The sequence below is a fragment of the Centruroides vittatus genome, unplaced genomic scaffold (assembly GCF_030686945.1).
Source record: "Centruroides vittatus isolate TY-2023 unplaced genomic scaffold, ASM3068694v2 contig_817, whole genome shotgun sequence".
Lineage (NCBI taxonomy): Eukaryota > Metazoa > Arthropoda > Arachnida > Scorpiones > Buthidae > Centruroides > Centruroides vittatus.
The window spans coordinates 3,477,140-3,504,816 of NW_027122532.1; the positions used below are offsets into that span (position 1 = coordinate 3,477,140).

Below are 27,677 nucleotides of genomic sequence, written 5' to 3' on the forward strand. Positions count from 1 at the left end.
ATGTTTCTAATAATTTCTATGGCTAATTTAGGGCCTTATACGATAATAAATCATTCTGGCATGCATATTGATAATACCAATTACGTATTCGTTAATAGTTAAAGTTATAACTATAACAGGCAAAACATCTTGGCATTTCTATGCGTCTTTGACCCGCAGCTGGATTTAGATTTGTCGTCGCCCTGTGCTACAGTATACGAAAAGCCCTTCCTCCTCCGTATAATAATGATCAATATGCGAATAGAACGAGGCCCCTGGTAAAGCCAGGTCCTACAGCTTGTTTAACCAGAAATTTTGATGTCAATTTGTCACAACGCCAAAATATACTGCGGCTCGAATTATAAACCGGGTTAAAATTTTTGTTTCTTTAACCAAAGGAAGCCAAAGGATTCTGCCCTTGCAAAGAACATTCCGTAGTACAGTTGTCAGATGTATTTATGCAAATAAAATAATAGACAATTCAATTTTTTATATGTAATTAAAGTAAAAATAAAAACTCTCGGAATCTGTATATACAGTGTACGTAATTAATTAGAAAATCAGAAAAGTGCCATTAAGAGCCAGGAGAATGAACAATATCGTAGTAATTTTAACACACGAACTTCCGAGTCGAGGGCGATGATAAAAGCGACTGGTAACACTTCGTGCGCGAGAACCAACGAGCTAGAATATACTGTACTACGTAGAGTGGCCGAAGCTAGGCATGTTTTGGGAAAAAGATACACGTCCGCCATTTTCCTTTTAGTCAAAGGAGCGTGGCATTTGTGTCGTATAGAGGTAACGAATTAGAGTATACTAATTCAAAGCTAGTACTCGTCGTTGCCACCAAGAGCGCTGTAACCAAAGTCGCAGCCAATCTACGTAATATATTCTAGTTCGTTGGCAGAGCACAGATAAAATGGTGGTGCCTCTCCGGCAATGCAGGAAGCGAGAGCGGTGGTATTTTCCGATTTTTTTCGTCGATTCGTTACCTCGGAGCCCTACAAAAGTTCTCTCCACGTCCAAGAAAAAATTTCCAGCTCCTCCCTCGACAGCCTCACTCGGGATATTAAGTATATCAAATTTGGTTGAGATTTGCCCAATAATTCTTTCTACAGATAGCTTTGAACCCCTATTATTTAATTACGACTACCCTTTATATAAATAAAGAGCATGAGCATCAAAACTTTGAAAGACATTCGAAATATGAGGTCAAACTGAAAAGCTCGTCTGGAGGATCGGCAGAATCAACATAAAAGTAGAATTTGAAATTAAAGGCAAAAACTTTTATGACGAAGGAAGAAACAAAAAATACAGTCGAGCCCACGAAAAGTCAAGAGTAAACTGTGGAGGAAAATTTTAAAAATTAATCTTTGAGTGTCAAATTCATAAAAATCACACGGCAAATACACCACCGTTTTGAAAAAGTTCGAGAAATCGCTGTACTTTTCAAAATCATCTCTCAGAGAAATGGGCTTTTTCGAACTCTGTACACTATGATAGGGCCTCTTTTTAGCGAGCCTATTATGGGTTGGGCTGGGTCACAATAAAGTGGCCCGATGGTAAGGAACGAGGTCCGACGTATCCGGACGAAACACTCCGAAAAGTCCCAGAGTTTTTCGACCTGTTCGAATTCGAAAGCGGTAGGCCGTCACCTTAACCGCGCGGACATCCTGCCAAAGAAATGGGCTCGGGATTAAAATATATGAGGGGGGCTGAGAGTCCACAATTCTTATCGGCTCCTTGACAAAAGAATAGTTCTGACGGATAATAATGCTCCGATTAGTATTGTTGACATAAAATTGATGTCCAAACCGTATTCAAACCCGATCTCATTCAGTGAAATGGTAAAATCTAGATCGCGCCATCACCATTTTGATATCAATTATTAGTAATGCTCGCAGTTTCGCCTTTATTTTTAAAAGTAATTATAGAATAGAGGCAAGTTGCCCTTAAAAAGACCTCCCGGGAGGCATTATTCCGCGCGTATAAAACAAAAATGCATACGGTATAATTACTAACCACGTCACGTAACATGTCCGTCGAAAAAACAACTTACCGGGAAACACTACAGCCTATTAACTCTAACCCAACACGTGATATAATGCTTTTTTTTTTTAAATTCTTTCCGCCCTGTGGGCAGTAAGAGGGCCTCTTTTAGTAGGCCCATTATGGGTTCGGCCAGGCCCACAATGGGGCGACCGGGTGGTGAGGGACGGGGCCCGACATATCCGAACGGACCACCCCCCGAAAAATTCCTGGGGATTATTCGACCCGTTCGGATTCGATCCCGGGTCCCCCAGAGCGGTAGGCTGCCACCTTTACCGCTCGGCCATCCGACCGTCTATATAATGCTTATTATTAATGTATTTTAGATAAGTGAATGTTTGTTAGATTACTTAGAGAGCGTGCTTAAACAGGAGTTGGCCGTTACTTTCGATTGCCGATTCAGGGTTTTCTTTGATACGTTCTAAATTCGTATCGTTTACCTTCCGAGGTGATTTCCGCTATCAAAATTGTCTTTTCATTGCCAGGCTAGAATTAACTGCCTTCTCGAAAAGGAGGTCAGACAGGAATGCACGAAATTCACTGGAGCACGTTGTTCGTCATCTCCGGTGCACGTTACAAAATTTTGAAACTTCCAAATATTGCATTATACGTATCGCATTTCGCCATCTTGTTCGGAATAACTATTTGGTCGGCACGTAATGCACTTATTGCATTAACTTATAATAATGTCATTAAGAATGTGTAGTATGCAAGTTCGCTGACCTGATGGAGAGTGGGGACTTAAAATCCCACTTCTCGGACACCGGTGTAAGTTCTCCAACTTCTGGGGGAAATCGTTAATCCCTCGACAGGATGGTCTAGGGTAGTTCGCGTGTGGCGGAGGAGACAGATGACAAGTATCACGCAAAAACCCGTTTATTCGAACACGAAACAACTTATCCTAACAAGTAAGTACAGAGTTCTTTACAATTAAAGGTTCAAAGAGTCCAAGTCTCCAGGGTGTTTCCTAATGTCGCTCGAAGGTAAGCCCCAGGGCAGCGGCGGGTGAAGAGACTCGTAGGCTGATGTCGACGGACTTCTCGCTGGACACACGTTGGCGCACACGTCTTGTGTCTTCCGAAGTCTCTGTCGTGTCCTTCAAAATCGGCCTTCTCAATCTCCGTTTTCTCCCCTTTTTTCTACCCGATTGGCTCTACTTTCCTCTTTCCCGCTCCCCGATTGGTCCCAAGTCTGTTCCTAAGCGAAAAACCTCTGTTCGAGTCACGAAAAAGATCCACTTCGAAGAATCTATCAGTACTTGGACGGAAAGTGTTGATGGAACTTTGGGGAAAATATGAGCGCGAGTTCCATTGTCGTCTAGTCTGTGAAGTTTTATAATTTTAACGATCCGACGCGATGTTCCTTTTTGTCATTAACCTTTCCCCTTTCAAAATTTCTATGTTCTAATTATTTGTATACGAGCACCTTGTCAAAGGTCCATCTCTACTGGAGGACGCTCGTTTGCACTTATTAATCATTTACAATTATTGCGTTCTGTTTTACTTCAATAGCATTTTTTTTCTCGTCGCGGTTTCATATGACTAGCACAACTAATCCGATCTTTGATCGGTTTTTAACAATGGAGAATTTTTTTTCCTAGTTTCGTTTCGTTTTAACAATTTTCTAATATAAATGTTTAATGTCAACTCGTTTTTGGGACCTCACAAGTGTGAACGTGCCTAATGAGACTTCTGTTTCTCTTTTCCCTAAATATTAGCATTCTCTTGAGTGCTTTACTATTCCCGGATGCCCTTTGCCTTGTATCTTCGTCTTTCCATTACGGATTTGTAGCTCTTGCGAATGACGCGGGCCGTCTCCGCAGTTCTCGGCACTTTGTCTGATCTCCGGATGTCGTTGAGGAGTGGAAATCTTCATTTATACTGCTCCTTGCCTTCTACTTGTGCTTACAGGGATGTCAGAGGATGACAGTGTTAAGATCTTAGGTTTACCTAAGATCTTAACACTTTAGGCTTTGTTTATATTAAAGCCTCTTTTACTGTTATGTTTGAAGAAGCAATGGGTAAGAGATAAGATACATAATAGTAAGAGTGGATGGACAGTATTTTAGCTTTTTTTCTGCTGTCCAGATTAAGCGGATTGTCCTTGTTGTTTGATCTTGCTCAATTATCAGCTGAATTTGATGTCTAAGACGATTCATCTACCTGTCTTTGAGTTTGGTGCACACACTTGGTTCGCCTGTCAATTGAAATACGCGAATATGATGCCAGTTGACTGGAACTGGTATAATTTCGCATTTGTGAGTGTATATGCTAGTCAAAACCCGTTTCTAGTTAGAACGCGTTTTAACTAGTTGAAACTAGTTTACACTAGATGCCTTTGTTATAACTAAAATTTACTGCTAGTCAAAAATGAATTTGAGTTAAAACTAGTTTTAACTAGACAAAACGGGTTTTAACAAAATGGCTAACACGTGTTGCAGTCAAAACCAGTTTTTAGTTAATTTCAACAAGTTAAAACGCGTCCTAAGTTTGAACATTAGTTAAAACTAATTTTAGTTATATAAATATGTTTGGAGGAAATAAATAAAGTGATGATTGGGATTGGTCACGCATCTGTGTTATCGACATTAATTAAAGAGATACGAAATTAATCATACACCATAGAAACATTTTTGAAGAAAATCACAGAGCAATGTTAACACTAAAGCAACGTCAGTAATAATAGCGAGGTTGAGGCCGAAGTTTTAAACGCGAAAACGTGTACGTCGGACGTTCGGCGCCACTTTCCCGTAAGCCTAGAAGTTTGACAATGGTGTTTGGAAAGTCAGTGGAATCGTGCTCGACGTTCCAAACGCCACTGTCAAACTTCTAGGCTTACGGGAAAGCGGCGCTAAACGTCCGACGTACACGTTTTCGCGTTTAAAACTTCGGCCTCAACCTCGCTATTAAATTAAAGTCATACAAAAATAATCATTTAATAAAGGAATATAAATATAAAAATTAAGTTTACATTACTTGTTATTACAAGGCAAACCATCGTGGCATTTCGAGTTACACAAGTTGCCTTCTTTACACAAATATCCAAGTGTAAAAATAAACGAAAATTTGTCAAAAATATTATGAAAATTAACATTAAAAAAAATCCTTAATAACAACTTCGGAAAATTAAATACGATATACCCAATCCCGTATCAACCAACCTCCGACAGAAGAATATGCTAATGAGCATTATAGTAACAAGCAGACAAGGGAAAATACAACAGATTAGAAATAAAGAAATAATTTTAATGGTTTCAATATTGAATAACTACAACGAACATTATTCAGGTATGTGGAATTTATCCCAAGAATGTTATAAAAAATGATAGTTAATAATACAATGGTTTCAATTAGTTAAAACGCGTTCCAACTAAAAACGGGTTTTGACTAACATATATATGTATATTAATTCCACACACAGCGCCATTTTTTCTTTATATCAAAACTTTGAAGTAAAAACTTTTATTGCAGAAATCGGAATACCATGGTCTGAATGATATGCACTTCAATTTTGGTCGAGTTTGGACAAACAGATTTTTGTACAATCGAACTCCTGTTATACCTTGTGGCCACAACTAAAGATTGTTATGGTCACCCGATAAACAGCCACGAAAGTAAAAATAAACAATTCCTTCTTTCACTCTATACTAGAGTCACGATTATCCAAGGTGATAGAACCGAGATACCACGAAATGTTTGGTACAATGTGATCGCCAAAATAAAAAGTCAAATTTTCAAGACACCTACGAAGAACGGTTGAAGAGGAACAGATGGACTGTCCAAAACGCATACTACTGTTACAAGAAATGACCAGTGTTCATCCCATTCTGTGAGATTTTTAATTCATTTTAAAAATTCTTCCTGTCGCCAGTCGTCAGAGTAAATTCTTTTTTAAAAACAAAGAGCTCCTTTGAATACCACCCATCACCTGTTAGGTGATACGTGGTATTCAAAGGTCCGGCCACGTGGAGTTTTCTGGGTTTCTTCACGTTTGTAACAGCGAAATAAGGGCCAGTTTCCCATAGAAAGCCCTCCCGGGAAGCATCCCCCTTCGTCGGATCACCCACGTCCTTGTTGCCGTATGCAAATATACCAAACATTCGTAAAAAGAGCTGGGCCCTTCGTTATTTACGTTACTGCTTATAGTTGTATTGCCTGGTAAAGCTGCTTTAATTAAACATCTTTGGTAATTTGTTAATTAGGCCTAATCTGTTGTAAGTTAGCCGCGATTCGAAAGCACCGTTGTAGCCGACGACAACAGTTGTTGAAAACCATCGGTTTGAGGCCGGGATATAAGGGATATTGACATGCTGTTAAGTCGAGAATTGAATACAGTTGCAGAAAGCATCTACTTGCGTAAATTTAAACTATCCAAGTATTAGCCTGGGTCTGTAAACTCCTTTCGACAAACTTTATATTTTTCGGATGTACGGCACCCGGTAAACTGTTTATATTTATTACATAAATAATAAATGGTCAAACGGACTGTACGTTTTCTCTTGCCCGTCACGAGTGCTCGCCGGTGGCCGAGCGGTCTCCGTACCCCGAACGCCGGGAGTTCGGTCGTGGGTTCGTGCCTCGCTTGGACGGGCTGGACACGTGAAGGTTTCCAGATTATTCCACAACTAAAAGATATTCCTTTTTAGTTATGCTTCCGGTTTTTCCTAAAGATTTTGGCCTGCCGTATGTTAACGGTATGCAATTCGTGCTTCTTTATAAAGTATGCATTCGGTCGGAAATTTCGTCGGTCGCGTGCCGACCGGAATGACGATCAAAGTCGACAAAAGTGAAACTAAGGGAAATTGGCCCCTATTTAGATGATAGATGTATAGGACATTAACACAGCAGTCACTATTCAAGGTATTTGAGACTGAGAAGCCTCTTGCTCCGGATGATCTACTAGATTTTTTAGTGTAAATCCACCGGGTGTTGTTTATTTTGCGTGCAGTGGTGCACTTTATGTCACACATTCCATTTTGGAAAAATGATGCCTTGTCAGTCTCTACAATATGTTAGAGCAGTTTTGGTTCAACCTGCTTTAAATTTACCATCCACTTGCACTAGTCTAATTGTTGTGCATCATCTGCACAGGTGCATGTAGTGACAATGTAAAGTTTGGTATACACTCAAACCTGTTTTTGTGCAGTCTTTTTTTGTGCAATTTTTTATTTATGCAATTTGTTTTGTGCGGTATATGAATTTCGATTAAATTGGTATACCACACAAAAAAAAAAAAAAAATCGCACAAAAACAGGTTTGAGTGTATTTGCAATTGCTGCAATTCACATTTGTCTTGCCATTTCACATATGCTTGTATGCAAATATGTGTGAATGTATGTCAATGCTACTGTCATAAAAACAAAGGACGCCTGGACCGTGACTCCTGATTATGCTACCAACATATGCTTTGCATTGAGCAGCATATTACGTTCAGAATCATTGTGTTTAGGTCTTGGTATAGCTAGAAAGTGCTGAGAAGCAGCATGTAGATTCTAAAGTCTACATGCTGCTTCTCAGTGAGCATTTTATCTCATTTCACAGCAATGTTTGTGAGCATTGGTAAAGTGCTATGGCAATGCCCTATTAGCAGAATATATGTTATAAATCAGTGAAAGTTTCCAATTAAAAACTGTGGTCTGATAAGTCCTTAAAATTTATACCAAATTAAAAATAGTTAAGAAGATTACGAATGTATGTTGTTTGTCCTTTCTTAGAGACTTCAAAAATGTGGTGCTCTATGCAATTTGCCAGAATCAAATTTTAACTTGCATCTTGTCTCAGAACTAAGGCACAATTTACACATCCCTTTCTTCAATGACTAAATTTATTTTACTATAAGCATCACAGCAGAAATAATGCACCATTTGCATATACTCGTGCAATGCCGGAAAGATCTCTTTCGCATCCGGTTAAAGTGAACTACCCGAACGTGTATTCTATCAGACGTTTACTTCATTTTGTTCAAATATCACAGAGAATGGTTTAAAATAAAGGACAGCATTTCCAATTTACCAAAAATATATGTCAGATGTCAAGCATAAGTAATGTTATCTCACTTGTAATTCAAAACCCAAACTGTTAATTCTTTTGAAAATTAGTCCATAGAATACTTTAATTTTTTACAATTGATTCATTTGTATTGGTACAGTTGATTTCCTTTAGTTAACTGTTTATATTCCAATTAAATTTATAGTGAATTTTAAATTGTTTTTAAATCCTATTTTTGAACATTTAGCATAGTAAACCTACTTGAAACAGATGGCCAAGACAGTTAAAATGTCAGTCTATTGCTCTGGGGTATCCCAAATTGAATCACCAGACTATCCTGGGTATGTCACACCTATGACAAGCATGGAAAAAAAAGTCCTTGTAGGGCCTATAAGATGCAAAAAGCAAAAAATGACAGGCTAATTTATAAAGTAACCATCACTACTTTCATAAAATAATTTCCATTTCTACAAAAAAAGTGCCTTCCTAACACTTTTAATAACTTTATTAAAATTTTATACAATTCCATATAATTGAAATGTATTAGCAATACAAAATATCAAAAACAACCATTAAAATTAAATTAATGATTACCCATTACTATAAAACAAATCATCTAGACTAGTGCTATTCGAACTGCAGTCTGATCCTCGAAAAGCTTATTATTGGGCGGTGAAAGATTTCACTTAAAATTTCATAATTTTATATATTACATTAATAAAACTATTTAAAAAGGCCTTAATATATACTTAAATGAAAGTTATTAATTTAGAAAGCTTTTATCATTATTACTAAAACACTTAGTGAGTGCCAGGATGGGCCAGAGATCAACACTGGCTTGAGAAATTACATAAAAATGGCATACAAATCCATTCTTTCAAAATGACTAGAACTAAATTTTTATTATAGTATGGTTTTTTACTAATTTAGTCTGAAAACTAAAATAAAACTATGCACTTGAACTTAAATTAAAATAATTATAAAATGATAAGAATTAATCTTTTCATTTTATAATTATTTTAATTTAATTTCATGAAAATATTGGTAGAGAGGGATTGGAATGAAAAACTGAACCGTGAAACACAAAGTTTGAAAAGCACTGGCCTATAGTCTTCTAATTTTCCAAAAAAAATTATTTAAAACATATAAGTAAAAATTTTAGTAAAGTATTATGTAATGCTTATTTCTCATATTTGCCCGTTTCATATTTATATAAATGTTTTCTTGATTATATAGGGTCTTCCAAAATGAATACCACAACTTTATATCAGTTATTATCTGAGAAGTATGTGATGCACCTCGATCGATAGAGTTAACAGTCCGAGCTTTGTCTCCCATCCGCATTCGTGTGTCTTGTTGTCCACTACTTTTAAAAGTGCTGTAAATAAAAATGGTTATTCTGCAACACAGAAGGCATTTCGTGCCCCACAGTTTGAATTACTTGTCGTCATTCGTCACAAATAATTCTGCAGGAATTGCAGTGGTTGTCGTGGGAGGAGTGATGACAGAGCATAGGAAAAATGTATGCCACATAATGAGGTGCATGCATTGAGAAACTGTAATGGGCAAATGTAAACTTTGGATGTTCGTTATGTTCTCGGCTAATAATTAGGATACGTGCAATAATTTAAAATGGCACCATTTTTTGGAAGACCCCATATTACGAGGGTTATTTTTTCAACTTCCACCAACCCAGAATGAAAAAATAAGAATGAAAAACAAACCACTTTATTTGTAGAAGATAGTCACAATCTTTACCTATTTTTCCACATAATTGTCTTGTCGATTCAGGCAAACATCATACCGTGACATCAGCTTTTGTATACCCATGTTGAAGAACATTGCCACCGGGCCATTCGGCCAACCTTTAACACTGTCAATCAGCAGTATACAGCTTGGGTCTTGAAATTTGAGGAAACTCCTCACCGAGCTCAGAAATCTTGAACTGATGCCTCTCTTGCACCAATTGATCTGCTTCGTCCACCAAATTGTCAGTCGTCACACACTTCCTCCCTTGGCCATCCTCATCGTGAACATTGTTACATCGTTGTTTGAATTTCTTGCATTATTCACACACGTATCCGTAACTCTTGAAGTTCTCACCATACGCATTACACATCCTTTGATGAATTTCGCCTCCATTCGGCCCTTTGGCCCGTAGAAATCTAATTACTGCTCGTACTTTACAGTTGGCGGGAGACTGGATTGGTGGCACCGTGTTTACGTGTTTACGGCAGAGTAGCAAATGTCTAAAAAAGCTTGGCACAATGCTAAGTGGTGAGGGAATATACTACTCACTAGGTGTGCACCCCCATCCCCGTTTCACATGCTCCAATTTTTTTTCATGCATTAGTAGAGGTTAAAAAATAAATAATCCTCGTACTAGTTTACTTGAAATTCTGACTATCTTGATAATCTGTACATAAAAGAAAGGTAAAAATATCTCTTACGAGGCACTTGGCAATAGCAGCCAGATCAAATCTGTATTCCTAAAACATACTTTTATACATAAATACATTGTTTTTAGGTGTTTAAACTTCATAAGTTAGATAAGTAAACTTTTCCATTTGTTCGTTATCATTTTTCATTTTTAAATAAATACAAAACTATTCAAGATTAAATGAATATTTCCCTACGGGACAATATTTTAATAGTAAAATTCTTCTTACGTTAAATATAATAAAATGAGTATACATAAATTAAATTTGTGTATAATTCATCATTTGAGCATAAAATGGGAGAAATGCCTCAAAACTCCTTGTTTAAAATAGTTTCAAAAAGCCCTTTTCTTGCTAAAAAATTACCTATTTATATTTGGATTCTAAAATGGCATTCTCCAAGACAATGATTTAATGAGGAGAGCATTCGTACTTATAGCCATCATATGGTAGTACTTTATGTTGAGATATACAATCTGAAAAATAAGAGTAAATAAATATATATTCTACATATACACGTATTTTAAAATAAAGATTACACAACATTAATCAAGAGATAATGTATACGTAAAGTTAAATTACACCCGTGCATTGATATACATGTGCATAGATTAATAAGTAGATTTTAACGTAATAAATAAACTGAATATATCAGAATATATATCTACATTCTGATATATTCAGTTTATTTATTAATTTCTTTTTTATTAGTTTTGTAATTACAAATAATTAGATACATGTACTCTATATATAATTTAATTCAAATCTTTAAATTATTGTAATAAACTAACAAAATAAAGTTAAAATTGGATGTTTAACGAAGATCTCTTTAGAATTAATAATCTGTAACAAGTTTTAAATATTTAATTATAAGTAAATATTCTAAATGTTATAGAATATCTTTAAAATGTTTATATATTAGATATAGAGCCACTTCTCACTTAACAACTGCGCAGACTTACGACCAGCTCTCCATTGTGAAGAATTCTCTTTCTTAATCTCAGCCTAGTTCCTGCAATCATTCAGTATTAACTAAAAAAGCATTTTTGATCTCCAGGACTACATATTTTGTTTATAAATTTGCACTTTATTGTGCATTTGAAGGATTCGGTGACTGAAATATGAATCCGAGCATGTTTTTCGTACGAACGAACTGTAACTTTTTTGGTATATCATTTTAATAATTTTTGCTGACTGTTTTTATGTTCTGTAATATTTAAGAGATGCAAATTAAAACAAAGTTTCAAGTTGGAGTTTCCTTTAGACCTTTTCTTCGTCCACAATAAACAAAAACAATTAAGCTTCTCGTTTAACGATCGATTTGCTAACGACCTAGCCATAGGAATGGCACACGGTCGTTAAGTGAGAAGTGCCCATATTGGAAACAGTCCATACGCTATTCTACATATTTCTAGCATTTAGAATTAGAAACATTAAAACAGTTTTTCCTAACCTAAGAAGCAAGTGAACATTATGAAGTCCTCTGAGAATATATTTTAAATTAGCAGTTTGTAAATAATATAAACTAACAGTCTCACGACAGATTTTTATCTTTATCGGAAGGCTGTTGTCTGCCTCTATAAATAAAACACATTAAAAAAATTCTCTGCCAGTGGCACAATTACAAAGTATTGTCACGACACTTAGCATTTCATCCTTTTCAACAGTTTAGGAATGTAAGACATTTTAGTGTTCTATTTTTTTGCAAATTTTTAAAAATTGAATTTCTCAACAGAATTGAACATATGTTGATTTTTAAGAGATAAAAAAAAGAACTTTCTGAAAGGTACTGTACATTTGTAGTGTCCTAATATATTGATTTTAATACAGTTAGGTAGAGATTGTGTTTTGATGCTTTCTGCAAAAATGGGAAATTCCATGAAAATCCATAGTCTCACCAAAATAGCCCCAGTTGTTTTCTGAGAGATGGTTCAGTGGGAGTATTGACAATTATACAATCATTTACAATTAATAGTAAAATGTCTAAATGTGTTTAAAAGGTTTTAATTTTATTTTACAATACTAAGTAACACTTTAGAACTACATTTCTGAAATTTGTATCAAAATTTGATTATGTAGTTAAGAATGTGGTATGCACCAGGGTATTCATTTGATATACTGTAACACACAAAGGCCACAAACTGTTCTATTCAAATGACACTCCCAGTAAGATCGAAGACGCGAATATATTATCATCACTCGGAGCAATTGCAGCAATCGGAGACCAAAAGTTTTAACACGATAAATTTTGTGACCACCATCACAAAAACACGAATCCAAAAATATGGCGTCCCACTTGTATTATTCCAAATGAGTATCGCGTCTAGAAATTTGTTAAACATAAAATCAAGTGACAATGCGCATAAGATATAAAAAATAAATTATGTAAGACATAAAACACTGAAAAACAGAATAATTATAGATTATAGATTATACTATTTAAATAAAATAAAACAAAAAAAAAAAATGGTTTGAAGTTTAGAGAATTGCACTGTTAATTTATTTACTCTTCTGAATAAGAGAGAACCAATGCATGCCCTATTAAAACAACTTTATTTAATTTCTCTAACAATGATACATTTTGAATGTCTTTAGCACATCCCTTCAGTATCTATTTCTTAATACAGTTACATGTATCCCAATAATAACTATATTAAGAAATAGGTGATCGAAGAGGTATGCAGTGTCTACGGCATATCATCACTTGAAAAATTAAATAAATTTGTTGAATCGAGTCAGGTGCTGGTTCTGTCTTCTTTAGAAGAGTAAAAAAGAAGAAGTTTTTGAAAACTAATTCTAATTCCATAATTTTATATTCTTATTTAAAGAATAGCTCCTTGTCTATTAAAATTAATTATATTAACAATAGTAAATAATTTATTGAATTTATATTTACATTTAAAAAAGATTTCTATACAATTTTTATCCAAATGTTTTCTTAAACTAATAAATTTCAAATCTTAAAAATTGTACAAAATGTACTACATTTGTACAATAATTTTTGTTTTGATTTTTTTAATACGAAACCATTGATCTATGTTACTTTACAGTAGGAATATGTAACTTGACAATCTGGGCAATTAAGAAATCATGAGGTGAGAAAGTTATAGGCATTTGACCTCAATTTAGGAGCTCACAAATAGAAAGAATTGTCATATACATCTGTTTTAAAGCATGAATCAATTAATTCTTTTTATCCCTATGTCCTTACTGTTTTACATCTGTGTGTATATATAGTCTATTTGGACCTTGTTTATTAATAGGACTTACTGTACTGGTGAAGTTTCTGATTAGCAAACAGGGTAGATCTTAGTCAAAAGTCAAAACAAAATATCTTTATTTTCACCTGAAATAACTTATTTCACTTGCAGAATTAAGGTGAAGCGGCCAACAAGATTAAGTCAATGGTGCCAAGTAGACAATATATACACAGACATGAATGAATTCTTCATTCAAGAGTACAAATAAAAATCAAATTTTCAGCATATAATATTTACTTACAAAGTGAATTTTTTCAAGTAAATTAATGCAAATCAAACCAGAAAAAAATAAATATTTTTTAAAAATTTAAATTGTACATTATTAATTTTTACAACTAAATTTACCTAAAATCCATTTTTCTTTTATGTGTAATATATTTCCATTCTTACTTCCGTCACAATGTTTCATCGGTCCAACTACCGTCTGACATTTTTGAAAAGAGGTTATAATCTGAATAATTAAATAACATTTAAAAATCATTCTGTATCTTTTTATATTACTAAATAAATATTAATATATACATAGCTTAGTATTTTTAAGTTCATGTTGTGTAGGAAAATCAATAATTTCATGCCCATTTGCAATTTTTTAAGTTGCTTCATTATTGTGATTCAGTAAAGACATAACAGTAAATAGATAACCAAGCAAAGCCAATAAAATAATTTAATTCAGTATGCTAGAAACCATACTTGGTCTCACTTAACCTACCATAATGGAGTCTATAAGTGCCTTCTCATTAATGATGATGATGATAATATATTACTCTGATGGTTTCAAAGGCTTTTTCAACCACATGTTCTTGTTTTCCTGCTGTTTCATCAATAAATGAGTTTTAGAAATAACAGAACACATGCAATTGTGGTTAAAAAGCTACTAGCATGAAATCACTGTGGAAACTGGCTGAACGATGTAATACTTACATCGTCACCAAAGAACACACTCGTAGACTCCATTGCAAAAAGCTGAGACGAATCTAGTTACGTAAATGACTACGTTTATATTTCTGCTTTGCTATTGAACATGGCCCAGTTAAGTACACTATGAATTAAAACGTGGAAATTTCTGTATAAAATATATATATTATCAACATCTTCTAGAAAGTATTTATAAATAAACAATAACCACAAAAGTAATTATTATTACCTTTCCTCCAGCAAGAGTAATAAGTTCTGTAAGTTTATTGTATGCAGGAACACAATATGCAGATACAAATATATTTCCTAAGTGTCGAAACAAATCACTTCGATAAGCAGCTCCTTTACTTGCTATTTGGATGCGATTAACCTTACAATAAAAAAAAATATGATAAATTACAGGTATATCTCAGGTTATGTCATTCTCAATTATACATCATATGTCAAAAAAAAAAAAAAAAAAAAAAAAAAAAAAAAAAAAAAAAAAAAAATATATATATATATATATATATAATCAAAAATAAAATTCAAGTTTGTCATTTTATTTCACTTTATGTCTGTCCGCCACAAATACTGAAGTTGTAATATCACTAGAAAAGCATTAGAAGCACATAAAATCATGTTACAGTAAAGAGTCGTTCATCCGAATCAATTGGGGACTGGGGTTGTTCGGATAACTAATTATGTACGCAAAAATATATTAACCTGTCCGACGTTCAAATTTTTCTCCGTTGCATGTTGCTTCGTGTTGAATTTTCGTCGATTTTAAAGCCTAACGAAAATTTTTATAATAATAATCGAGGCTATTGTATCGTTAAAAATTATTTCTTTATTTTGTACAAACAAAATAAATATATTGAAGAATATAAAAACATGAAAATTATACTTTAGAAGTAAATCTAGTATCAAAAATATTCGATTCAGCACGACACAGTCCGACTGAAAATCATTTGGATTACCGGGATTCGGATAAACGACTCTCTACTGTACTATACAATAAATAAGAATAAAAGTACAGTAGAGACTCGTAAATCGGAACCCCGGTAATCGGCATGATTTTCAGTCGGACTGTGTCGTGCTGAATCGAACGTTTTTGATACTAAATTTACTTCTAAAGTATAATTTTCATGTTTTTATATTCTTCAATATATTTATTTTGTTTGTACAAAATAAAGAAATAATTTTTAACGATACGATAGCCTCGATTATTATTATAAAAATTTTTGTTAGGCTTAAAATCGACGAAAATTCAACACGAAGCGACACGCAATGGAGAAAAATTTGAACGTCGGACAGGTTAATATATTTTTTTGTACATAATCCGTAATCGGAACAAATCCCTAATCTGAACAACCCCAGTCCCCAATTGATTCTGATTTTCGGTTCACTACTGTATATAAAATCATATTAAAATACATACACTTACAGTGAATGTTAATACTGTACATCATAAATCCTAGAGAACAAAATAAGAAAACATCTGTGACTGTGTCTGTGTTGTCGTCTTATTTAGCCGTCTTTATTAGTAAATTTAACGTAAATTAGTTTATTTTCTACTATCACAAAATGATTTTAATAACTGTATTTGTTGTTTAACCTTACAAAATCATTTTATTTTATAATGTCTTAGAGCAAACCACATTACAAATCAAGAATCTGCAATGTACAGTACTGTAAACATTGCCAAGTTGTAAACAAGTACATTTACAAGTATGTACATACTGTACATGTATTCGTAAATTTAGATAAATTTTAGTTTTTATTATAGTACAGAAAAAAAGTAATTTGTTTGTAAGCTTAAAATAGATTCTTATTAACCATATATTATTAAAAATGCATTAATAAATAAAATACAGAACTGGGAATGGTTATTTGTGGTTTAGCCTAGTAACAAGCAAATTTGACTTAAGTCGAATTTACTTGTCACTGGAACCAATTACCACGTAAGGTGAGGTATACCTGTATATAATAGTGTAAAAAAGTTCATAGACTTTTTATAATATTAGGATGTGACTATGGAGACATGCATCTAGTAGCGAGCGATATAGTTGTCACAAGGAAAACCACAAACAAACAAGAAACAAGAAATCTGGCCAACAAGAGCAAATTTCTGGCTCTCACAAATATCTAAGAGTTTGACATTTATTGCGACTTGCCTCTTCTCGCCAAATACTGTACATGTACTGTACCTTGGCAGGAGTAGATGACTGTTATCGTATCTTTCATCTATATATATATATATTATATAAGATTTTTCAAACTATAAATATATATAAAGTCATATAAATTCTGTTTTCTAACAAATTATTATCCCTTTGCTGTTTCCAGAGAGGAGGAACACCATATATTCATTTTCTTTCTGTGTGTTCATTACATAGTAATCTGTACAAAAGAGTTTACCAGGGAGATATGGCCTCCCCACTACCGTTTAATATTGTGGCGGATGCAATTATGAGAAAAGCCTTTAATGGGAAATGTGGTGTCCAGTTTGGGGATGGCCACTTTCTAACTGATCTAATGTACGCTGACAACGATGCAATGGCCACAAACACACTTTATGATATCACCATTATCACTCAGTCATATGGTCTTATAATAAATGTGGACAAAACCAAAGTGCTCACAATGGATGAATCGTGAGCTACTGTTTACCTCAATGGAGTCCAGACTGAGCATGTACAAGAGTTCAAATACCTTGGATCACTGATCCAGGAGAGGAAAGTGGCAGCGTCAAAAGAAACACATGCCCAAATTGGACAGGCAGCCCATGCATTTACCTCACTCAAATAGTGTGCATGGAAGAAGAATGACATCTTCATAATGACCAAGATCTGCATGTTCCATACACTGGTCATGCAATCCTCTATGGATCAGAAACTTGGACTCTGCTCAAGACAGATTTGGCCAAACTTGAGACCTTTCAAATGAGATGCTTGAGACAGATTCTTGGTATCTCCCTTCGGGATCGCATTACCAACAATGCCATCCGGGCCAGATGCCTACAGCAACCAGCTGTTGAAACAGTCACAGCGACGGCTGAGATGGTTTGGCCATGTGTGCCGAATGGATACTAACCGAATACCTCACCAACTGCTCTTTCGACGGCAACCTGTGGAAAATCCAACGCGCCGCACCTAAAAAAACATGGACCAAACAAATTGAAGAAGACCTCAAGAACAACAGCTTGATCTGAAGCAGGTGAAAGCGGCAGCCATGGATCGAAGGCAACGGAGGAGCATCGTGGAGAAAGCTCGACTTCCTGCGGCACCCACAGCAGCATACTGGTTGTGCGGAAGCACCCCACCCAAATGCTAGCTAGGAATCAAAGAAAGAAAAGAAAGACAAAGAAATCCTAATAGCAAAAGATTTTAGTCAAACAGGCTTAATTTTTACTTGCCATACAGTGCAATAATTCACTCTTCTCTGTGACAAGTTCAACACAAACATGTCCTGCCATAATCTCCTTGCCATTTTCTCCTATTCATTCATGTCGGTGTGGTCACACTGCACTTAAAAAAAGTGAAAAACATCATCACGCCTTCTTGCTCTTTTGCACATTTCTCATATCTGCATAGTTGCACCCTTAATAAAGACTCACACATGAAATGAGCAACGAAACAAAATTACTATTTTGTTTCAAATGTCTACTTATAATACGTAGGCTGTTTTTTTCCAACCTCCGATAGTCCATAAAACAAAGACAAGTGAAAATAACAAAATGAATTTATTACCCAAAGTTAGGTACAAACGGCTAATTTTCGACATAATCACCATAAAGATCGAGGCATTTGTCATATCTGTGGATGAGCTTTGCAATCCCCTCTTCATAGAATGTTGCTGCCAGTGACTTGAGATGGGCCTTAACATTGTTTTGAAGATCATCACTAGTCTCAACCTCTGCTCTCCTAGTCAGTTTTCAGTTCAGAAAAGAGGAAATTGCTCAGTGCTAAATCGGGGCTATATGTTGGTTTTTAAAAAGTTCCAAGCTAAGTGAAAGCCTAAAAGTTGGAAGTTTTTACACCTTTAATGTGTGAAGGCTTTGTGGCACACTAGTGTCACATCGGTTCCACTGCTCTAAAAAATGTAGTTATCTAGCTAACTTTCTTACTTTAATTTAATGCATAAAATTAAGAACATAAGTCAAAATATTATTTTGAATAAGAATTGTTTTGTTATTTAATTCATAGAGCATTATATATTGATATGTATAATAAAACAAGCTGTAATAAACATGTTAACTTTAAACTGATACACTCAGTGATAATGGTCTGCAATCTATGCATCAATTATTTCAGAATGTAAGAAAGTTTAAACTGTTCAAACAACTATTCTGGTAGTATATCAAGTATCAGTATGATTATTATTAATTTATGAGACAATTTCTGGATAATACATTGCACAAAATTTAATTTTGATGAAAGTTTCCTAGTTAAAAAAATCTTTCAAACTCCAAATTGCTTCAACAAAATAAAAATGTTGTTGAAAAAAAGTGATACAATCATTTTACGCATTTGATCAGAATTGTTTAATCAGAATGTTTTTGCTTATTTTATTTAGCCTAAAAAGAAAAAAATTGGAATTTATTAAAAAGAATATCTTACTCGTGCACCAGGAAAAGTTTCACTCAACTCGTAAGGCTCTTCATTCAACCAGCATCCCGATTCCATTGACTTAAAAACCTATTGAAAATGGCAATTTTTTTTCAATTTCACCTACAAACAAACAGGCTTATAACTGTATTGTAATCCAATACATTAATATATAGCAGGACCAAAAGTAAATCAAACTTTTGGCACAGGGTTTATTATACAATACAAAAATTCTTACACTACTTTCAAAGCTAGCAAAGCAAAACTACCTTCTGCATCTACACACTCTTACCTGCATCTTTACTACTTGTCAAAGAAGTCCTAGAAGCCATTTTTTGTAAAGTCTTTAATAGCAGTTACAAAAGCAATTACTTTTGTAACTGCAGCTTTGTGGAATCTGCATCCCTTAGACTTTTGTTTTAGGGAACAGAAAAGTAGGCAAAGACAAATTTAAGGGCATAAGAGAATTGAAAAACCACTGTTATGTCCTTCTTGGTCGAACATTTATTGACCAGAAATGAAAGCAAGATGGAAACTTGGCAACTAGAACCATTAAAGACATAATAAAAATTGGTTTCCAGCACTGCTTTGACAAATGGTATGAATGTTGGCAGAAAAAGCTTATTTTGAAGGTGGTCTTCTTTAAATACTTGTTATATTAATGCAATACAAGTTATATTAAAAGTTTGTTTTACTCCACAACTACTCCCAATAATAGATTTCATCAATAGAATCACTACTTAAAATAAATATTCTGATTAAGCTACACAAATATCACTAATCACAGTCAAGTTCCATGTCAATACAAATTCTTTATACTGTTAAATATACAATTTGAGTCTTAATATACAGATGTTAAATGATTAATACTTTCATATTTTATAATATACAAAAAAATTAGAATGTCTAAATGATTCTTCAATGTAAATAAACTCATTGCCATAAAAATTAGCACACCAAGGAGTTGTCATATTGCTGTGAAACTTGGCATGCAGATAAGTATCAAGCAGATATGAAAATGATTAGAGTTATAGCGTGATGGCTCATTGCATAATGCAGCAGAAGGCATTAAAGTGCAAAAAAGTGTTTTTTTTTTTTATAGTGCCACTTGGCCTATAAAAAATCATGCAAAAGCATCCTATCTGTAATTTACATATTGAGAGGGATGCTTTATCACTAGAGATGACTTTACGTCACAATCTAAGACCATACAAACGACTAACCGAATTTGAGAGGGAAATGATCATAAAGTCAAGAGAAGCCAGATGGTCATCTCTCTGAATAGCCCACCATTAGTCCTTTCTGACAACACTAAGGACCGATTGGGACCAGTGGACAACCAGGTTGTCTACAGCAATGAATTCAGATTCAGTTCAGGCACTGAAAACAGCCATGTTTGTGTCTGGATGACAAAATGCAGGCAGAATTGGGGAGACACACCCCAAGCCTGCCTACATTTTGGAGTGGCACACTGCCCCCACAGCGGTTGTGATGGTCTGGAGTGGCATCACACGTGACGGCCAGCCACCTCTAGTAGTGATCTAAGAGACCGTGACAGCCCAGTAGTATGTTAGTGATGTCCTACAGCTACATATGTTGCCTCTCACGACAGTGCTTCCAAAGGTTATTTTCCAACAAGACAATGCTCAACCACACATGGCAATGATGTCCCGAGACTGCTTCACCACATTGCCACAATTCTCTGGCCTGCTCAGTCCCCCAATTTGTCACCAATTGAACATGTCTGGAATCACCCGAGATGCCAAATTGAGCAACCTAGGAGTTTGGCTGAACTAGACGACCGTTTGTAGCAACTGTGGACAGAGATGCCACAGAACACCATATGGCACCTTATGCCTCCACACCTACCTGTATCTCATTGTGTATTCATGCTAGAGGTGGCCAGAGTACTAGAACATCCTTTCAGTTGTAGTTTTTTCTGCAATAAATGATCCTTTTGCTTTCATTTTGTAATCACTTATTTATATCACCATTACACTCACACGTGTACAATTTCATTCAATTCTGACAACTCCTTCTTGGTGTATTAATTCTTATGGCAATGAATGTATTTTAAGATCAGTAATATAAAACATCAATCTCCATACATTTATAGGTTGAAGTATCATTTACATATCAATGAAATTTAGAAACAATCAATTTAATGTAAAATATATTCTTATAGTCAAATTGTGTTAATATGAATCTCTAGAGAAACAGTAGTTAGTTCGCTTCATTGAAAATTCATATTAACAATTTTTGATGTCAAGGTTGTGTAATTCAGGAAGTTAAGGCCGAATAGGCAATCGAAATTTCTAAGTTTTAATACTTTAAATTAACTTCCTAAATAAAGTTAATAAAACAAAATTTATTTATAAAAACAAGTTAATTTTCTAAATGATTTTCAAATCACTGTACACATTTTTCAATATGCAAACTAGCATATGTGTTACAGAAGTGGTGGAATCCTTAACCTTTAAAACCCCTATTTTCTGAGGACAGTAGAATGGTCTGCTAAAACCAGAAGTTTGATTTGCTCTATAATCACAGTTTTTTTGTACTGTTTATTTGTCAGTGATAAATGGTATGTGAATTGTTTACTGTATTTTGTTAAAGAGGAGTGATGTTAATAAACTTTTTGTGTACAATCAGAGATTTCTATTCTATTCAAAATGGAACATTTATTACAGTACAATTTTTATTATTCACGTAGAAAAGTGTAAAAAGCAACCATTATTGAAATAGTATTACTTCTTCAGGTTGTAAAGGTAATTTACAGTTTGGTTTAAGAAATTTTGGTAAAATTTTTGTTTGCTCTGTTGCGTGAAAATTAACGTGACGACGGCAGTTTCCCAGGGCAAAGGCAAAATTCACTTTATTGATGTTCGTTTTAAGGTTAGTCGACTGTATTAATAACTATACTGTTAAATACTTCTAAATTAAATATAATCAAATTAAAATGTATATTTAATTTTATTCGCTTACCCAGTCCGAAGATAAAAGCCAACAACCCCTTACTATTCCGAATAAAACATTTAAAGTTCGACGATTGTCCGCACAGACGATGTGCGTAGTGGTATTGCTCACTTGCGGAATTATGCAAAATCCTCCCAAAGTCTCGACAATCGAAATTAGAGTTTCTTGATCTCTGATAAAATAATTATTAATTTCAATTAATTTAATAAAAAATATCTATATAAAAATTATTATTTTTAAATTTTTATTGTTTTAGATTCATTTAAAAATTTATTATTAAAATAAATGCTGCAATATAATCAGTCAGAAGTTACAGAAAGAACACATTAGGACAAGTCAAATAAAACTGAGTTTTGGTTTAAATCACAAACTATTACCTGTAAGTTAACAGTAATGAAGTAACCACTATAGCTTTGAAAAATTTGTCCTCCAGTTGGGTAACGAGCTGTGCTCATAGTGTTTCTGCTTCAATAAATCTATCTGTTGCACCTCTGCATCCAAGGCAAACCTGCAACCCTTCCTCAATTCATCAAACACATGAAAGTTGCATAGTAAAAGATTCAGACTATAGGAAAAACCCTACAATGATTCCATACAGTAATCAGTAATAGACACAGTGCTTGATATCAGAGGTCTTCAACCCCCTGTGTAACAATGGAAGACCACACACGGCAAATCTCTAGTGACAATCTTGAGGAATTCAAATGAAAAATTTTACAGCATACTCCACACAGTCCAGACCTTTCACCATGCAATTTCCACATGTCTGATAAATTGAAGAAACACTCACGGATTCGTCTAAAGATGCAGAAGTGCAGGAGATGGTCACAGACTCATACAAACATGGAACCACTGGACTTGTCGTCCAATGAGACAAATGTCTCAATGCCGAAAGTCATTGCTTTTCACTTACAGGTAACAGTTTGCAAATAAACCATGTCAGCTCACTTTCATTCGACTTGCCCTAATATTTTGACCTGTCACTATAAAATGATTATTGATCTGTCAACAAGTTTGAGTAAGTAAAGTTCACATTAAGACCAAAAGTTCATTCTATATAAACTGTTATTAGCATTTATTAAATATATTTTAAATATACAAGATGATTCAAAACCTCCATACATAAGCAAAGGACTCGTCGAGAAGTCACTTCTAAGCCACAGAATATGATAAATGTAAGTGCCCTTTAATGAAATGCCAAACAAATGCTTTCCTCCTCGTCGTGACAAACGTATGCTAAATACGTCTGATGCAAAGTGTATCACGAGCGTATCACGAGTACATCTCTTCGAGTGATCTGTGCTTTGTATGGAAACTTTCAAATCTTCCAGATTACATAAATACCTTTGCTGAAAACTTGTAAGAACTAGACTACGAGATGATACACTATCATCAGCTAATTTTGCATCGCCAGATTGTTTTTTGGGAATACATTTACTGATTTTAGGTTTTTCCTTAGTGCATAGTTTCCTTTTATTCCTTATTATTATGAAGTCATCCAAACTGCAACGGGAATATTGCGAAGTTTTTACAAAAGGAGATTCTTCAAATTTATCAGATTCATCCATCTCATTACGTCGAGCGGATGGTAACCGGGCTTCGTTAACTTTTTCCGACGTCAGAAAAACATCACAGTTCTTCTCCGAAACGTCCGGAGAATGGGTAATCCATTTTGGAGGTCCATTTAACTCCGAAAATAACTTTCTTCTTCTTTTTGAAGTTTTATTTTTCTGTTCTTCATTTTTCTTATCTTCTTCATTATTCAATTCTGTATTTTGAGAGTTAGTTTTGATCTCTTTCGGCAATGAATCTAACAAAAATATTTTAAAATTAAGAAACTATTATTAGTTTACTGCATAATTGTCAACAAATTAAAAAATTAAGAGTAAATTTTTAACTGGCAAATTTTATGTTCTCCATAAAAATGTTTAGATAATGAAGTATCTAAGCATATTTTTATGTTAAAAGTAAGCATTCATAGTCAAACAATGTGGCAGAAGAAAGATTTGAAAGTTGAAATTTGTAAATTACACTGTGAATATGGACTCACAAAGTTAAACTGAAAGACTTGAAAGTATTAGAAACATTATTAAGAATGTGTTTTCACTTCAGTTAAGCAGAGTTTAGTGTAATTTAAGAGAGCAGTTTAGTTTTCGTTAAGATAAAAGAAACTATTGTAATTGTAGTATTTTCTAAGTTCGGCAACCTCAAAAGCCAACATAATATAACAGGGGTGGGCAAGCAAGAGTTCAGTGGAAGCCAAAATGTAAGTTTTGCAAAATGCATGGAAGCCGCAGTTCTGTACCGTCGTGGCGGATAGTATGGTAAGACGCACGATTTTATTATATAATATAAATATAATATAAAACAAATATTGAATTTTTTTAATAAACGTATTTTCACAAAATTATAAAAATAAAATTGTAAAAATGATGATAAAAAACAGAAATTAACACTTTCAGCAAGAGCTGCATTTGCCCATGCCTGTAATATAACATAGGTGCACAATGTCACTTTAAATATATCATTGCAAACAAAAAACACGAGGCAAATTCTCATAAAAAACAGTTAAACTTGGTTTTGTTTTATTATAATTAAATAAATACTTAGGTAATTTAAACTAAATAAGATATGCAAAATCATTAAATAAACTTTTATGAGCTTTAAATATAAGAGAGAAGACCAAACAGATTGCTGTGAAAATTCTGGAATGGAATTATTCCATGAGTGCCTTGCCTTCCATTCAAACAGTTTTAAAAAGGTTAGTGTAGCTTCCCTCCATTGAAAGAAGATCTGGCCAATACACTAGCCATTTGCAGTAACATTTACTTCTTGGTCTATCATAATGACAAATGTGTAGAACATAACCATACAAAGCAAGAAATCGACCAGTTCTTTCAATTGTTATTTTGTTATTCAGAATAAGAAACAAAAATTGGAAAACATTACTGAAAATGCTACTGAAATTCTTTATGGTTCTACAGAGATTTGAGAACAGAAACAACCAAATGTTATAAATCTAGTTATAAACAAGAATTATTTCTATGTAATTAAGGAACACAGTACTTTAAATAATGCATTTTGATTTTAAGTATTTAAATTTAAATCAATTTATGTTGTAATTGGTATATATTACTTTATATAAATTAATTAAAGTCAAAAAGTAAATTCTTTATGCAAATTAACTATTCGAGGACTTGTGGTGATAAGTGGCACCACTGCCGAAGAGGTGTCATCAAAATTGGCAACACAGACTCATTCTTGATTATGCACAGAATTTGAAGTGTAAGGAGCACACAATGAGTATTCACCTAACTGGAGTCAGTTGTAATTTGTGTATACAGAAGTACTGAACAAATAAAAGATTGTTTATTGTTGAACGAAATATTGTAGAGGAATCCTTCATTAAAAAATACCACAGACTTTTCTAAGTAAAACATTTATTACTGTAAGAATTATCCAAGGAAATACAATTATATTTAAACTCAAATTCTGTGTCAGTATATAATATTCCTTTTAAACATAAATAATTCTTTAAAGAATATATTTTAATACACTTTTGTATACAAGGGTATAACATACTGTGACATTGTATCACATTCTAAAATCAATTAAGTTGTACTGATTAAATTTAATTAAAGTATTGAAGAAACCATTCGAAACAAAAAAAATAATAATCCAGCAACAAGTTGCATAACATTCCTGGCAAAAAGTTTTAAATTCTGATGATGCCATCTGTTATATTTTGTTAAAAATCTTTTTATATTATTAATTAGTACAAAGTGACAAAAAGCTTAATTTTGAGGGTAGGGACGAGTTTTATAAAAAATTCTAAATGCTAATAACAAGTAAAATCATCATTAAGTCAACCCTACTCAAGACACGACACTCGACCACCATCTAGCTGTCTGTCCGCTCGACCTTTAACCGTCAAAATTTAATAGTATCAATCCCCCTAATACACAAGCCTCCCTGCAAAATTTCAGAAATTTTTAACAAAAGACAAGGAGTTATCAAGCTTCAAAGTGAGTGAACAAAATTGTGCCTCCTACACAAACATCCACACATACAAAAAACCCTGAATTTTTTTGCATTTCTCAATGTTTTGAGGTCCCAAATCCAAAAATGTAAAAACGTTAGGGAGGTCACTTTTTGACCAATTGCCATACTTTCCTTCTGTTATATAACAGCCAGGAAACTAATAAATATGTCTTTATGAAAGAAAAATATTCTTAAATCACTTTTAATGATGCATTGGTTTACAAAACAATGTAGAAACAAAAACAATTTGTGAATTATTAACTGCAAAAATCTTGACTAAATATTTATTTTTGCTTGTTAATTCAATTACAATATTACCAGTTTAATTTACTGGTATAAAAAAATAGCAGCCATTTAAAAGATTCTGACAAACTGTAAATTATGTATAGTAAATATTTTACAAATGTAATGTTAGATTAAACAAACTGCCAAATTCCTTATTCGGGTATTAAGTCTAAATAATTACTAAGCAATTTGGCAGGAAGAAGGTTGCCCGGCTGCCATCTTTCATTAAATATATAATTATAAATAAACTAATTTTAGGATATTCTGGAAGAAAAGGTCAATTCGGAGCAGGATTTGAACCTTCGACTCCCACTTACCACACAGACACGATGCCAGTTACGTTACCCAGCCCTCCATCCAATCTTCACTTCCAGACTAACTAAATAATCAACTAATTTAGATATAAATGGCTTAGTTGTATTTATTGCATACGTAATGTTAGAGCCAAAAAAACTGCCTACTATTACTTGTTATATTATAATTTAATATACAGAATAGTCCAAAAACTCAACCGTGTTTTGTGCATTCCAAATACACTTGCAAATATAAATCATGAAAAGAATTTGTTTTGAACCTTTTTATGACTAAAAACTTTAAAATGTATTTGAATAAGACAAGACATTTAATCTTTACTACAACTGACTGATTTTCCAGCCACCTTCTATAATAAACATATAATAAAATTAATAAAGTATACAATAACTTGACATATCAAAAATTCTCCTGATATAGAGACAAAATATATTTAAATATATACATATGAATCTGACTTTAAGCTGAAAAGCCAAGTGACAATATCTTAGTGTGATCACGATTTATAGATACATTGTGTTTCCACAGCACATGCATCACATTTTGTTTGGTAATTTTTTGTTTTAATTTATCTTATTTTATGCAATTATATTAAAAATGAGAGAAAAAGTGTTTATAATTAATATAAATCAGACAGATTAAATGAAATTTGTAACAGAAATTTATATTATATAGGGAAAAAAAACAGACAATTCATAAATATATAATATAATCTTTTCATTTCTTCAGTTAGAAGCAATAAATTTTCTTTTTCTTTTACTTTACCTGGACAGACAGTATTTTATTTATTTTATTCAATTAGTTTATTTGGTTGTGGCAGCATGATACGAAGACAATCTGCCTTCC

General features: G+C 33.6%; 1 protein-coding gene across 3 annotated transcripts in view; it reads right to left on the reverse strand.

The window, feature by feature from the left end:
* Positions 1-10,610: 10,610 nt before the first annotated feature.
* The window catches only part of LOC136982193 (uncharacterized), a 35,933-nt gene continuing 18,866 nt past the window's right edge, over positions 10,611-27,677 (reverse strand). For all 3 annotated transcript variants that reach the window (XM_067278627.1, XM_067278626.1, XM_067278625.1), the window contains exons 6-11: positions 23,538-24,003; positions 22,203-22,365; positions 19,230-19,307; positions 14,858-14,998; positions 14,059-14,164; positions 10,611-10,929 (exon numbers count right to left, since the gene is read on the reverse strand). In XM_067278627.1, coding sequence (XP_067134728.1) covers positions 10,865-10,929; positions 14,059-14,164; positions 14,858-14,998; positions 19,230-19,307; positions 22,203-22,365; positions 23,538-24,003 — 1,019 coding nt within the window. In that variant the 3' untranslated portion in view covers positions 10,611-10,864. The remainder of the gene's footprint in view (positions 10,930-14,058; positions 14,165-14,857; positions 14,999-19,229; positions 19,308-22,202; positions 22,366-23,537; positions 24,004-27,677) is intronic.